The sequence below is a fragment of the Emys orbicularis genome, chromosome 3, assembly GCF_028017835.1.
Source record: "Emys orbicularis isolate rEmyOrb1 chromosome 3, rEmyOrb1.hap1, whole genome shotgun sequence".
Classification (NCBI taxonomy): domain Eukaryota; kingdom Metazoa; phylum Chordata; order Testudines; family Emydidae; genus Emys; species Emys orbicularis.
In genome coordinates, this window is record NC_088685.1 from 111,087,835 (window position 1) to 111,101,920 (window position 14,086).

At 42.3% G+C, this 14,086-nt stretch overlaps 1 protein-coding gene across 8 annotated transcripts in view; it reads left to right on the plus strand.

Moving 5' to 3' along the window:
* The first annotated feature begins 2,950 nt into the window (after window positions 1-2,950).
* AIG1 (androgen induced 1) overlaps window positions 2,951-14,086 on the plus strand; it is a 193,019-nt gene continuing 181,883 nt past the window's right edge. For all 8 annotated transcript variants that reach the window (XR_010561292.1, XM_065400696.1, XM_065400701.1 and 5 more), the window contains exon 1: window positions 2,951-3,174. Coding sequence is in view for 7 of the 8 variants with exons in the window: in XM_065400696.1 (XP_065256768.1) it covers window positions 3,034-3,174 (141 nt within the window). In the remaining variant the exon portion in view is untranslated. The remainder of the gene's footprint in view (window positions 3,175-14,086) is intronic.

Below are 14,086 nucleotides of genomic sequence, written 5' to 3' on the forward strand. Positions count from 1 at the left end.
GTAGTAGCAGTAGTTTATCTCACCCTGCCCAGACACAGCTGCTGCCTGTTTTCCTCCCTCAACAATAGTCCTCCTGGGCTGGCAGACTCATTTGATATTTACTCCTCCACTCAAACTCATTTAGAGGCCTGCCCATTCAGGGTGAGGGAGAAGTCCAAATACTAAAACCTCTTCAGCCCTCCCCCAGCCTCAGTAGTCTCTTTTTTGTCCACCCCTGCCTGCCCACCTTCAGCTCAGCCTCTAGTCCTTTCTTCATTAGGGTCTGCCCTGGACTGGACTCCCCATTGCTGACACAGGAGTTGAAAGGGGTTTTCTCCTACCCTCTCCAGAAATTCCTGTGGTCCCTAAGCAAAGACTGTTACCAATACTAGACCTTCAACTCACATTATTACCGCAGGCATTGTCATTCTCTTAATTCTCCTATCCCAGGGTCTTTTTATGTCCTGCCTCTTGACAGGCCTTTTCCTCCTGACCATCCATCTCTTTCCCAGGTCATTCCAGACCTCCTCTCTGGACCAGCATGGCCCAGATATTGTCTCAACCCTAGTCTTCCCTGTAGAGAGGGAAAGATGCCTCTTTTATAGCAGCCTCCTTTTTAGCCTGCAGTAACCTGACCCTTCTCAAAGCATGTGAGGGGGGAGGGGGAAACCAAGGCACAGGTCGGAGCTGGGTCTCAAACCCCTTAAAAGTCTAGCTTACCCTGTGACAGTGTTAAAATAAATCAATCCATACAAGGCCATTTTGTTTAGATCTCATTATTATCATATATCATAAAAATACTATTAATTATTTTTTTAAAGTACAGATACAATGCTTGACGCAATAAAATACACAGATGGAGACAGGACCCCTGCTCTGAGGAGCTTATAGAGCGCACGCTTTTAGCACTTCTTTCCTTCAAGAATTTGGTTTATAGAAGCGTAGGTGGAAAGTCTACTTACTGGTAGTAAACATTTAGGATCTGGAGGTCTCATTTAAAAAAAAAAAAAGGAGGATTACTTGCTATACAGCAATGGTCCTAAAAGCTACAGCTTACTTACTATATAGTACAAGTGTGGGACTGTTATACAATGCTGCATTACATTTACATAAGGGATATTTAGGGCTTGATCCTGCAATCATTGAAGTCAATGGTAAAGCTAGTATTAAGTACTTCAAAGACATACGGAAAGTACACCTTAAAAAGGGAGGCATCAACCCAACAAACTGGGAGGACTCGGCGTGGAACAGAACACAGTGGCGCCACACCATACACCAAGCCACAGCTCACTTTGAGGAGAACAGACGTGCTCATGAGACAGAGAAACAACAAAGGAGGAGAGAAAGGGCACAACAGTCCAGCCAACAACTATGTCTCCTCCAAGATTACACCTCTCACTTCTGTGGGAAAATCTGCAGGGCACGAATTGGGCTCCTCTGCCACTTAAAAACCCACCAATGAACCCCCTTGGCAGACATCATCCTTGCATCGAAGGATAGCTGAAGAGTATTGACTTCAGTGGCACAATCAGGCACTTAGAGCACACTTATATTTTTAGCAGGTTTAATCTTTTGTCCATCTGTTCAACTCCAATTCTCTGCAACAGGACTATGAACAAAATATTATTTACCCACTCCTTTCCCTCAAGCCCCCCACTACAGAAGTACCCTGTGACTCACAGACTATTTGGAGTGGACACCTGTTTTAAATGGACCACAGGAAATGCCTATGTTGTCTTTTCATAAATTGACCCCATATTTGGTTGGCTAAAACTTAGTCATCTGACCTCTTAAAAAAATATCTGCTGCCCACAGTCTGATGCAATTGATATCCCACAGCACTTACTGGAAGGCAAACTGGGAATGTATGCAATTTATATTCTTCTCGCTGAAAGAGATCCAAATATTTAATAAAACAATGACTTAAGTTTAAAAACAAAACTGGTGTAATTGGTTCTTTACACCACTGAATCACATATATACATCTATTGTGCTCTAATCTCCTAGACTAAAACAAACTAAGCAATCTTTAAAACATTCAGGCACTATTGCCTGCATGGAACTACAGTTGTGCTAAAAGCAGATATGCAAAACACCATTTTATTATGATTTAATATTTTAAAATTTGATCTGTAGACAAGAAAAATAAATCTACGTTTCTAAGAGGTTCATAATCACCATTCCGTAAAACCAAAAGCAATGCATGCAACCATGCATTTAAAAATATGATTATTTATTTTACATGGACACAGGGGTACATCATCTCATATTCACAAACACTCATCCACTCTTCTTTATGTGTGGATGTGAGAGCAAGCTGTGTGTGAGCATATTTGTGTGTGAACATATCAAAATGTGTATTCATTTGTTCACTTGTGTATCTTTGAGCATGTGTGCACAAGTGTGTGTGTGTATATATGTACACACAAGCTTGTGCATGCACGAGTGTGAAGATATGTGCATACATGCTAGCATAGTTTCTCTATTTCATGTAAGCCTGTGCTCAGGTGTATGCATGGGTGTATGCCAGCGTTTGTGAACAGGCGCTCAGACTCTGTAGTCAGCCGGGGTCACGAAAGTGCAAGGGCAGCGTGGGTGAAAATGCAAGGCTTTAGAGGACAACGACCCTGCCCATGTTTATTTCTTCAGGTCACCCCATGCTCGCTTTTTGTAGCGCTGGCAAGAAGAATATACAACAAGCCACACTCACACAGCCCCAGAGGCGAAGGGGTCACCTGCTCCAGGGGTCTCTCCGCTGAAGCAGCAGCTCAGGGCAGGTTTAGTAGATTGCCATGGTAACCCCTCCTCCTCCAACATCTCCTCCTCTCCCCGCCCACCTTTGCTCCAGGAAGCACCCTGTTGCCTGACGAGCTCCGGCTGAGCCCGCTCTCCCCGGGGCCGGGCGCGTCCCCCGCGTACAGAACGAGGGGACACCCACGCGCGCGCTCGCGCGTCCTCCCCGGGCAGAACGCCGCGCGCTACCGCGCCAGCCCCGCGCGGGAAGCGCGCCCCCGCTGTCTTGCAGTTTGCAGGCCCCGCTTGCAAAGTGGCGACATGGCGCTCGTGCCCTGCCAGGTGCTGAGAGTCGCCATCCTCCTCTCCTACTTCTCCATCCTGTGCGCTTACAACGCCATTGACATGCCAGCGCATCAGACCTATGGAGGGAGCTGGAAATTTCTGACATTCATAGACCTGGTAAGTTGCCCTCACCTTCGCCCCCCAGCCTGCGGGTACGTCCCAGGCTAAGCTGCTCCCTCCTGTGTGTGCACTTGGTAAGTGGCGTGAATGTGCCTCCGGGAGCTCTGGCAGGAGAGTCACTGGCCAGGCTGTAATGTTCTAGCACAGGCGTTTCAGCGCCCTTGTGTATGGGTCTCCCTAGTCCCACTTCCCCAGGAGAGGAGCATCATAATTAGGCGACCTTGTGGGTGGGAAAAAAAGAACTTGTCCTTTTGTGACTCATTAAATGGGTAACACTGAAAAGAGCTAGTCAAGAATAAAGCAGCAGCAATACTGGATGGATTTTTTTTAAAAAACAAACTCCTGTGGCCTGTTTATTGTTTTTATTGAAACGGGCCACAGCAGCCATGTTTGTGTCAACAGAAATGTTAAACATACTTTTCCTAAAGCAAAATAGAGGAGAATATAATGCTGGCCCCAAAACCACAAAACATGTTATCAAAATAGGAACATGGCTTGCCACCCCTGCCCTACCAGAATAATCTTGAGCCTAACACAGGTGAGGTAAAAGTGCCACAAACCACACATTTGGCAACCAGATTCAGCCAGTTTTTGCCTCCAAACCCACCAGTGCACCTGTCGGATTAGACAAGAACTGTTTCTCCTTGCAGTTCAGCACAAAGATCCAGATCTTACTATCATGTCATAAGACCACTGGGAAAACCCATATCCAGCACTTCAACCATGTTGACTCCAAAAATTGTATCCCTGAACTCCATAATCATACTATCTAAACAGACAGATGTTGATGCACCTAGTCCAGCAGGGGGAAAAAACAGATCCTGATGTAGCCAGGTGCAATACAATGGCAAACCTCATATGCAGCACCTGGACCCGTAATTTCCCTGCTGAATCCACACATTAGATGATAGAATTAGACAAGACACTATACCATTACCAGGCTACCATAAAAGTCTAGACCCTGATGCAAGAGCACAGCAGAAACCTGTACCAGCACAACGCCATTAATTTTTGGGCTCAAACTCAAATTCTCCCAACTAAATAGAGCACAAGCGTAACTACTTCTACTGCACTAGCTGATAACGCGTGCTGTCTTTTAGATGGTAGAATTTTTTGGTTTAGACCCTAACACCTATGTGATTTGCTGGGGTCCAGGTGCCAGATGCAAGATTTTGTGACACTGTTACACTAAGATTAATCTGAATTAAACTAGATTTTTCTGGTCGGGTAGGAGCAATTATTCCATTTTTCTATTTAAAGAAGAGATTTTTTGTGTTTAAGGCCAAGTGCCAGTTACAGGTGTTTGCAGTGCATGAGGTGGCTAAACTTATTCTTAGTTTTGACATTAGGCAGGTGTGGGCTCGGCCCAAACAATTGTCTATATCTAATAAGATCTATTTTTACATATGTTAATTTTTCATTGTACTTTACAAATGCAGACCTGTTTTTGTTTTGGGCTTTTCCTATTGAAGAGTTAACAAGCTTATATTGTTTACAATTTTAATATTTTAAAATTAAGCTAGAGCTTATTTAATTTTAAATTTTATTCTTTCCCACTCTCTGAACTTTCAAGCTGTGTAGTATGATATTGTTGAAAAAACAGTTTACACTTATAAGATCAGGAATTCTCAATAGCATTTAAACCAGGATATTTGAATTATATGTCTCCCACACACACTTCTTTTAAACTTTGAGTTGTTGGCAATGCTATTTCTTAAATCATTTGCAATTAACTTCATACAGTATTAAACAAAGTGAGAAGTACAGTGGATATTATTTTGCCCCATCTGACATTTATATAAGAGTTTCTCCAATATTCAGGTATTCTCTGTAAGTTTTGATCACAGCGTTTAAAAAGGAATCAGTTATTGATGATGCTATCTAATGATCTCAATGTGGCAAGTCTGGCTGCATTGCTGGTTCTGTCTATAATTCCTCTAGAGCAGAAGCGGAATTGCCCTTATTTATTATTATTTAGTTGTATTACTGTAGTGTCTAGAAGGTCTAATCATGGACCTGACCCTATTGTGCTAGGGTGAGTACAAACACAGAAGGATCCTCTCTAAAGAGCTTACAATCTAAGTCTCTGGGTAACACTGATTCTAGAGTGATAAGTTGTAAAAAGCCATTTCTTGGATCTAGGATGAGCTGCAAACATGTTCTGTTCTTCCAGAATTTATTTACCTTGGTCATAGCTGTGTAAAACCTTGGCATGTTTGGCATGTATGTTATCTAACCTATATCACTATCCGAGTTTGCTCTCAAGACACCAGGATATAACTCAGGAAATGTCTTAACAGCATTCCTTTTGTCAAAGTGCAATCCTTGGCCTAATAAAAACAGCAACAACAAATAATACCTACCTCTTACAGCTTTTCATCAGTGAATATCAAAGCACTTCATAGTCTTTAATGTATTCATCCTCACAACACCTCTGAGAGGTAGAGTATTATTATCCCCATTTTACAGATGGGAAATAGAGGCATAGCGAGGCTAAGTGCCTAACCTAAGGTCACATAGGAAGTCTATGGCAGAATAAGGAATTAAACCCACGTCTTCCAAGTCTTAAGCTAGTGCCCTAACCACAGCACCATCCTTAGGTGGGTGAAGGCTATTTTTATGTAGCAAAAGTATTACTTGTCAGTAAATAACAATTATTCCCCAACAAATTATGGCCCACTGTAACAAGTGGACTTTCCCACCATGCAGACACATTCTTTCATCTATACATGACATGATCAAAGAGCATCAGGTAAATGTGTGGTTTTTAAATATCTAGTAAAGTAGTCAACTGCAGCCATGTACTTCTGTGCCTTAGCTCATAAGGGTCACCCTCTATGGCCCACTTTCCAAGTCTGACAGCAGAGAAATATTAATGGTTTCTTAAATAGGGTATGTGTCCCTGACTGTTGGTTTGGTCAAGAAATTGAGTCACTTGGATTTGTCTCCCAATTCCTAGCCACCAGACAGATCTTTACTTGTTGATGACGTTTAGTAATGTCCAAGGGGCCTAATGGTGTCTCATATAAGGATACATTTCTTCATTTCTGCTGGGTTAACTGCCCTGACTTCAGGAAATAAGATGCCATCAGAGCCAGTGGGGCTACTCTTCTCCAGGAGGAAAGTTTGGAGGTTTTCAGGCACACTTGCACTATATTGTATGATGGCTTTAAGGCTTGCAGAGCTCTTTTGTAAGTTTCAATTTCCTCAACTATTTGCAACATCCCCACATCAGTCACATTCAGAAAATGTCTAGACAAAATATCGGCAACAGAATCTTGGCAAGCATGTGTTCTCACTGCAGATTGTACCTCAACGAGGATAGAATGAGTCTTTGACATCTCACTGGCTCGCAGTGCAAGCACTTGCTGTTTATGAGGGGGTATGAGAGGTTTGTAGTCAGTCAGAAGTGAGGTTAGGAATCTAATCTGAACAAGAAATTTGGACTTTTTTTGCATGCCCAGACTGTCATGAGGCATTCCTTCTCAATCGGCACAAGAGTCTCAGCATCAGTCAGCGACCTGGAGAAATTAGGCAACTGACTATAGCTGGCCATAATGCTTCCTCTAACCCAGTTATTAGTATCTGCACTTAATATGGTTTTGCATCAAATGATACTATTCGATAGCTGAAAGGAATTTGAAGCAAAAACTAAATAGCCAAAACATTCCTACTCTCTGTTCATACATTTGTGCTCTATCCTTGCAGTAGATTTCCAGCTCTCTCCCTGCTTATAAAAAGCTGTGCTTTTGGGGAAATTCATGGACTATGAAGCCCCAGAGTAGTGGTCAGTTGCCATCAAAATTAATGTTTATTCGTTGTGTCATTTGGTTAGAGGATGGATATCTACTGCATGATCTTTCAGACAGTTCACCATAATATATCCATTTATATAATCTGTATTTTTCTGTTTTGCCTACCAACAAGTATAGTGGTAGAATTTGGATGTCCAGTCCCAAATATTTCCTTAGATGTGAATTCTTAGTCTTCCCTGTCCTTGAATTTTTAACTTGTGGCAATGGAAGGTTTACCTAGTTCATGGAGCAATATTGAAGGTGCATTTTGACAATATACCAGTTATGCTTACCACTGCTGCTGCGAATAACCACCTCCACTTTAATTTCTCTTCTTGGCATGTAAAGGTAGATGCCGTTCAAAGTAAATATGCCTTCTTATTCCTCGTGAAAACTTCTTTATAGCTACAACAACATTTTCCCTCCTTTTCAACCCCACAAACTTAATTAGGCCTCACTAAGTTACCTGCAGTGAAATGGCGAAGAAGATGGTTCAGATGGGATACCTTTACGAGCAAATATAATAGGATGTGTAAAATTTCTTGACTTGGTATCTGCCCTCCTCCACCCAGTTTAGACTTTCAGAGTTAAATATAATTGGAAAAGCTCTGTTAAATTGGAAATAGTGTTTGAATGCATAGTAGGAAGTGGATATTGGCCATTTGTTATGAATAGTTGTCATTTTGATACTTCTATCTTAATAAGTGCCTGAAAATTTTGCGATATGGTTTGTTCATAGTATGAATAATTGAAAACCATGCTGCAGAATCAGATTCATTTTATGTATGTTTGAAGGATCCCTTCTCCCAATTCTTTTAAAACAGATTTTTCGTTATTGCAGAGGTAAGATTTCTTAATTTCTTTTGGCTACCCATTATGGACAAAGGGCACTCTACAACTGTGGGGGAGATGAGGCAAAAGTATGTAGATTCTGGGTACTGGGATGAGGGAGAGTGTGCGCAGAAGGAAGAGGATTTGGGTTTGTGTGAAAGTTATGAGAAAATTATCTTACAGTTAAATTTAAGTTAGTAAAATGTGTCCTGGTCTAAATTAGTTCTAATTTTCATCAAGCAACTGCATATCAAATCTTCACCCCTTGAGCTGTAGACCACAGTTAGAATTAAACAAGATACAGTATTGCCACAAATTTATACATTGAGGATAGTGCACATATCTGATGGTAAAGAAAGTCTAACATTGGTCATGGTAATTGAGACCAAAAGTGGGACTAGATTTTCAAAAGTCTAGAAAGATAACTATGATTCATTAACAACATGGTCTTGAATAACGTTGAATGTGCTAACAAGTATATTCATAACCCATGATTGAGGGTAGCTGGAGTTAGGAAAGAACTGATTCTCTCCCCCACGCCCATCCCAACGTGTAACATTACACAAATTGGTTCTATAGTTTTTCTTTGTTTTGTTGTTACATTCAAGTGTAAGATTTTCGGTGTCATATCTGTACCTTCTTTTACCTGCAAAACACTTAAAACACTGTGGGCACTACAAGAAACAACGACAATGATCTATATAGTAAAGCATCATGTTGTATTACAGGGATCGGCCACCTTTGGCATGCAGCCCGCCAGGGAAAGCACCCTAGCTGGCCGGGCCAGTTTGTTTACCTGCCGTGTCTGCAGGTTCGGCCGATCGCAGCTCCCACTGGCCGCGGTTTGCCACTCCAGGCCAAATGGGGGCTGCGGGAAGGGCGGCCAGCACATCCCTCGGCCCGCGCTGCTTCCTTACGCCCCCATTGGCCTGGAGTGGTGAACCGCGGCCAGTGGGAGCCGCGATCGGCCGAACCTGCAGACGCGGCAGGTAAACAAACCGGCCCGGCCCGCCAGGGTGCTTACCCTGGCGGGCCGCATGCCAAAGGTTGCCGATCCCTGTTGTATTAGCTCCTGTTGGACTAATTAGCCAGACCAGGTGTCTGATCCTGCATGGTGGTGGCAAATGTAATGTTCCTGTGACCTTACCGAACCCTGCATCTGGCACTTTTACCATTGTCTGCTTCATCAAATGTACAGGACAATCTAGATTTCTGTTGAAACAATGGTGCTGTTGAAGTGATTTGAAACTATCCTAAAGGAGTTTTGTTCTTCCCCGTTGCTGGCATGATTTGAATCTGTATTCTCACACACATCCTTGCCAGAGGCAATAAACACATGTTTATTTGCTTTCAGAGAATGTTTTTGAATTTCACTTGGTCTAATTTAAATAAGTCACCAGAATAGAATTAAAAAGATTTAAATTATTTTTTTAGAGGGGGTGCTATGGTTTAGAGCGCAGGACTGGAACTGTACGTGGCTTCTAGTTTGTCCTTAACTGCCATTGACTTGATATCTGAATTTGAACAAGTTCCATAACTCACTCGATGGGTGAACTCCACTACAATGTGGCGGACCCAGGCAAACCACTATTCATCATTTAAATGGGGCTTAAGTGTGTAGTGCCTTGCTTAGCTCCTCTTCTCTGTGGTGAATTTAATCTTTGTGCTTCCTTTTCCCTTTCTTTAATTGCCTATACACCAATGCTAGCAGCCTATGTAACAAACAAGACCACCAAATCACACTAGTGAACAGAATGACTGGCTCCTTAATTACCTATCTATAATATGTAGGGAAAAAACTTGCATGATCATAGGGGACTTAAATCTGAGTGAAATATGCTGGAGATCTCATTACGCCAGTACTAAAACATCTTTGGAATTTCTAAATATTGTGGATGAAAGTTTCCTAACTCAAAAAAGTGTTGCATCCAGCATGAGGGATTTCTCTGGACAGTTGAAGAGGAATTGATCCCAGAACTATAACATAATGATAGCTTAGGCATAAGTAATCATGACTTGATCACATTTGTAATGTGCAAAGAGAATAAAGTCCAAACTACTAATACATAACCATTTAAAAGGGCCAATTTCACAAAGCTGAAAATAATTAGGAGCCAAACCAGCTTGGAAAGAGAAGGCAGCTATTTAAAAAAACAAAACAATATAAAAATGAAAGAAAGGGGAAGTTGATAATAATGAATATATATATGGGAAGCAAGGAATTGTACAAAGGGGCATAGGGAGAAATCTGTGACCAGCAGAGTTGAGGACAAGAAGTCCAGTAGCGGGGGGGGAGGGGGACTATCCAATTGAATAGCGACTGAATGCAGTGCATATGTTTACCTGCCTCGTGGACAGTTGGTATATGTATGCATGCAGTGCAAGAAGCTCATGGCCTCAGAGACACAGTATGGGCTCTTGAGGCTAGAGTGGCTGAACTGGAGGAGCTAAGGGAGATGTAGAGGTACATAGAGGAGACTTTCAGGGACCCGACAGAGGGGCCCCAACCCCAGCCTGACAGCCTCTCTGCTGCTGAGGAGGATGAAAGTCTCAGGGAAGGAGAACATCAAGCAGGAGCAGAGGGAAACAATCCCATAGTTGGGATGCTCCTTCCAGATGATGTCATGGTATCCTTGAACACTGGTAGTATTCTCTGAAATGCTTCCAGTTCCATGCACAGGGCCAGGAAGACTGGTAGAATTGCAGGGTTGCAATGCGTGCATGAGGTGGATTTTGGGTTTATCAATAACTGGGGAACCTTTTGGAAGAGGAGGAGCCAGGAGCCTGTACAGGAAGGATGGGCTCCACCTAAACCAAAATGGAACCAGACTGCTGGCATGTACAATTAAAAAGGATTTTTTACACTAATGGGTGGGGGAAAGACAACAGGTGTGGAGGAGCCCACAGTTCAGGCTGAGGCATCCGTTAGGGATGAATTTATTAAAGGAGGAGCTCTATATCCCAGTAAAGAAGATAGGAAAGAAGTTGGTAAAGTACAGGTAGGAGCTTGTGAGGAAGAGTCAAACATAAAAGTCCCATTTAAATACAACTCATGAAGGCCAGAAACTGAATATTGATAAAATGTACAAGTGCTTAGCTATAAATGCTAGAAATCTAAATACTAAGATGGGTGAACTAGAGTTCCTAGCATTAAATGACATTGATATAATAGGCATTGCAAAAACTTGGTGGAACGAAGATAAATCCATGGGACACTAGTATCAGGGTACAAAATATATGGAAATGACAATGTAGATCGTGTTGTTGGGGGTGCAGTATGTCAAATACGGTAAAAATCTTAAATGCACCAAACTGTACAATAGAATCTCTATGGATAGAAATTCCATGCTTGAATAATAAGAGTATAGCAGTAGAAAAATACTACCAAACAGCTGATCAGGATGGTGACAGTGATTGTGAAATATCCAGAGAGATTAGAGGGGCTGCAAGCGCAGAAAATGCAATAATAATGGGGGGATTTCAGCTACTCTCATATTGATAGGTATGTGTCACCTCAGGAGGGATGCAGGGACACCTTAAATGACTGCTTCTTGGAGTATCTTGTCCTGGAATCCACAAGGGGAGAGGCAGTTCTTGATTTCTTCTTATGTGGAGTACAGGATCTGGTCCAAGAGGTTAATATAATTGAACCACTTGGTAATAGCAACCATAATGTAATTAAATGTAACTTCCTAGTAGAGGGGAAAATACCAAAGAAACCTGTTACAGTAGAATTTAACTTAAAAAAGGGGAACTACACAAAAATGAGAAACGTATGGTACGTAGCCTAGCACTTAAATCAGCCTCTGTACCAGATGACTGGAGAGTAGCTGCTGTAACACAGGTTTTTAAAAAAGGCTCCAGAGGTAATGCTGGCAATCACAGACAGGTAAGCCTAACTTCAGTGTTAGATAATTTTGTTCTTCACTATCGTTTCAATCAATCTATCAGACACATAGATAGATAAACACAATATGCTGGGGAAGTGACCATGTGGTTTTTACCACTCAAGAAGGATCTTGGAGTAATCATGGATATCACAGAGTTCTGTAAAATCATGAATGGTATTGAGAAAGTGAATAGGGAAATGTTATTTACCCCTTCACATAACACAAGAACCAGGGTTTGCCCAGTGAAATTAATAGGCAACAGGTTTAAAACAAACAAAAGGATGTGCTTCTTCACACAATGCACGATCAACCTGTGGAACTCATTGCCAGGGTATATTGTGAAGGCCAAAAGTATAACTGGGTTCAAAAAAGAATTAGCTAAGTTCATGGAAGATAGGTCCATCAATGGCTATTAGCCAAAATGGTCAGGGATACAACTTCATGCTGTGGGTGTCCCTAAACCTCCAACTGCCAGAAGCTGGGAGTGAACAATGGGGTAGATCATTTGAAATTGCCCTACTCTTTTCATTCCCCTGAAGAATCTGGCACTGTCCACTGTCAGAAGACAGGATACTGGACTAGATGGACCATTGGTCTGACCTAGTATGGCCATTCTTATGTTGTTAAGGAGGAGGTGTTTTGGGTTTGCTTGTTGTTGTTTTTTTAAGAATATTAGGAACAAAAATAATCCTAGCAATCCATTACTAGGTGGGAATGGTAGAACTGTCCTTAATAGGGCAGAAAAGTTCAAAAATATTTCTGTTCTGCATTTGGGGAAAAAACAGATGATGTCGTCGTATCAGATGATGAAATACTTTTCATTCCAATAGTAATTCAGGGGATGTTAAACAGCAGCTACTAAAGTTAAACGTTTTAAAATCAGCACATCTGGATAACTTGCACCCACGAGTTTTAAAAGAACTAGCTGAGGATCTAGCTGGACATTAATGTTTTTAATAACTCTGTGAACACTGGGGAAGTTCCAGAAGACTGGAAGAAAACTAATGTACCAATATATAAAAAGGATAAATGGGATGACCTGGGTAATTATAGGCCTGTCAGCCTGACTTTAATCATGGCCAAAATAATGGAATGGCTAATATGGTACTTGATTAATAAAGAATTAAAGGAGGGTAATATAATTAATATGAATCAACATGGGTTTTTGGAAAACAAATCTTGTCAAACAAACTTGATGAGTTTAAAGTTCGGTTGATTAAGTATATTACATCAACCATTTTTACCATTGACTTCTGCATGGCATTTAACTTGGCACCACATGATATTTTGATTAAAATAGACAACAGTGGTTCTCAAACTTTAATGGGGTCGCCATGGCTTGCTTAGACTTGCTGGGGCCTGAGGCCAAAGCCCGAGCCCCACCACCCGGGGCTGAAGCTGAAGCTGAAGGCCAAGGGCTTCAGCCCTGGGCATTGGGGCTCAGCTTACAGGTCCCCTACCTAGGACTGAAGCCCTTGGGTTTGACTTTGCCCTCCCACCCCGGGGATGGGGCTCGGGTGGGCTCAGGCTTGGCCCCCCCTCCTGGTGTCATGTAGTAATTTTTGTTGTCAGAAGGGGGCTGCGGTGCAATGAAGTTTGAGAACCCCTGGACTAGAACAATATAAAAAACATGGCACACATTGAGTGGATTCAGACTGGCGGACAGGTCTCAAAACATAATTGTAAATGGGGAAGCACTGAGCAAGTGTGTTTCTGGGTGGGGAGGGATTGGTTCTTGGCCCTGTGGTATTCAACATTTTTTATCAGTGACCTTGAAGAAGAAAAAAATCATCACTGATGAAGTCTGCAGATGACACAAAGATTGGGGAATCATAAATAATGAAAATGACAGATCACTGATTTGTGTGATCTGGATTGCTTGATAAGATGGGCAGAAGCAAAAAAATATGCATTTTAATACTGCCAAATGTAAAGCTACCCATCTAGGAATAAGAATGGGAGCCACACTTACAGGACGGGGCCTCTATCCTAACAAGCAGTATCTGAAAAACTTGGGGGTTCTGGTAGATAATCAGTTGAATATGAGCTCCCAGCACAAAGTTGTGACCATAAAACGCTAAAGTGACCCTTAAATGTGTAAATAGGATTTTTGAATAGGGAGGTTATATTATCTGTATTTGGCACTGGTGCGACTGCCACTGGAATACTGTATCCAGTTCTTGTGTCCACAGCTGTGTTCCCTGTAAGCGGCTGCCCAGGAGAGATTTAAGTGCTGTGCGGTTGATTAGCAGAGTGCGCACAGTCATCCGGCAGCATATGTTCAGGTGCCCTCCCCCCACTGCTTTGCAGCCACGTTGCTCCTGCAGCTGCTCCAGGGACCCTCCTGCTGGCTGTGCAGGGAGGGGAGAGGGGGGCTGATGTCAAGATGTCCCC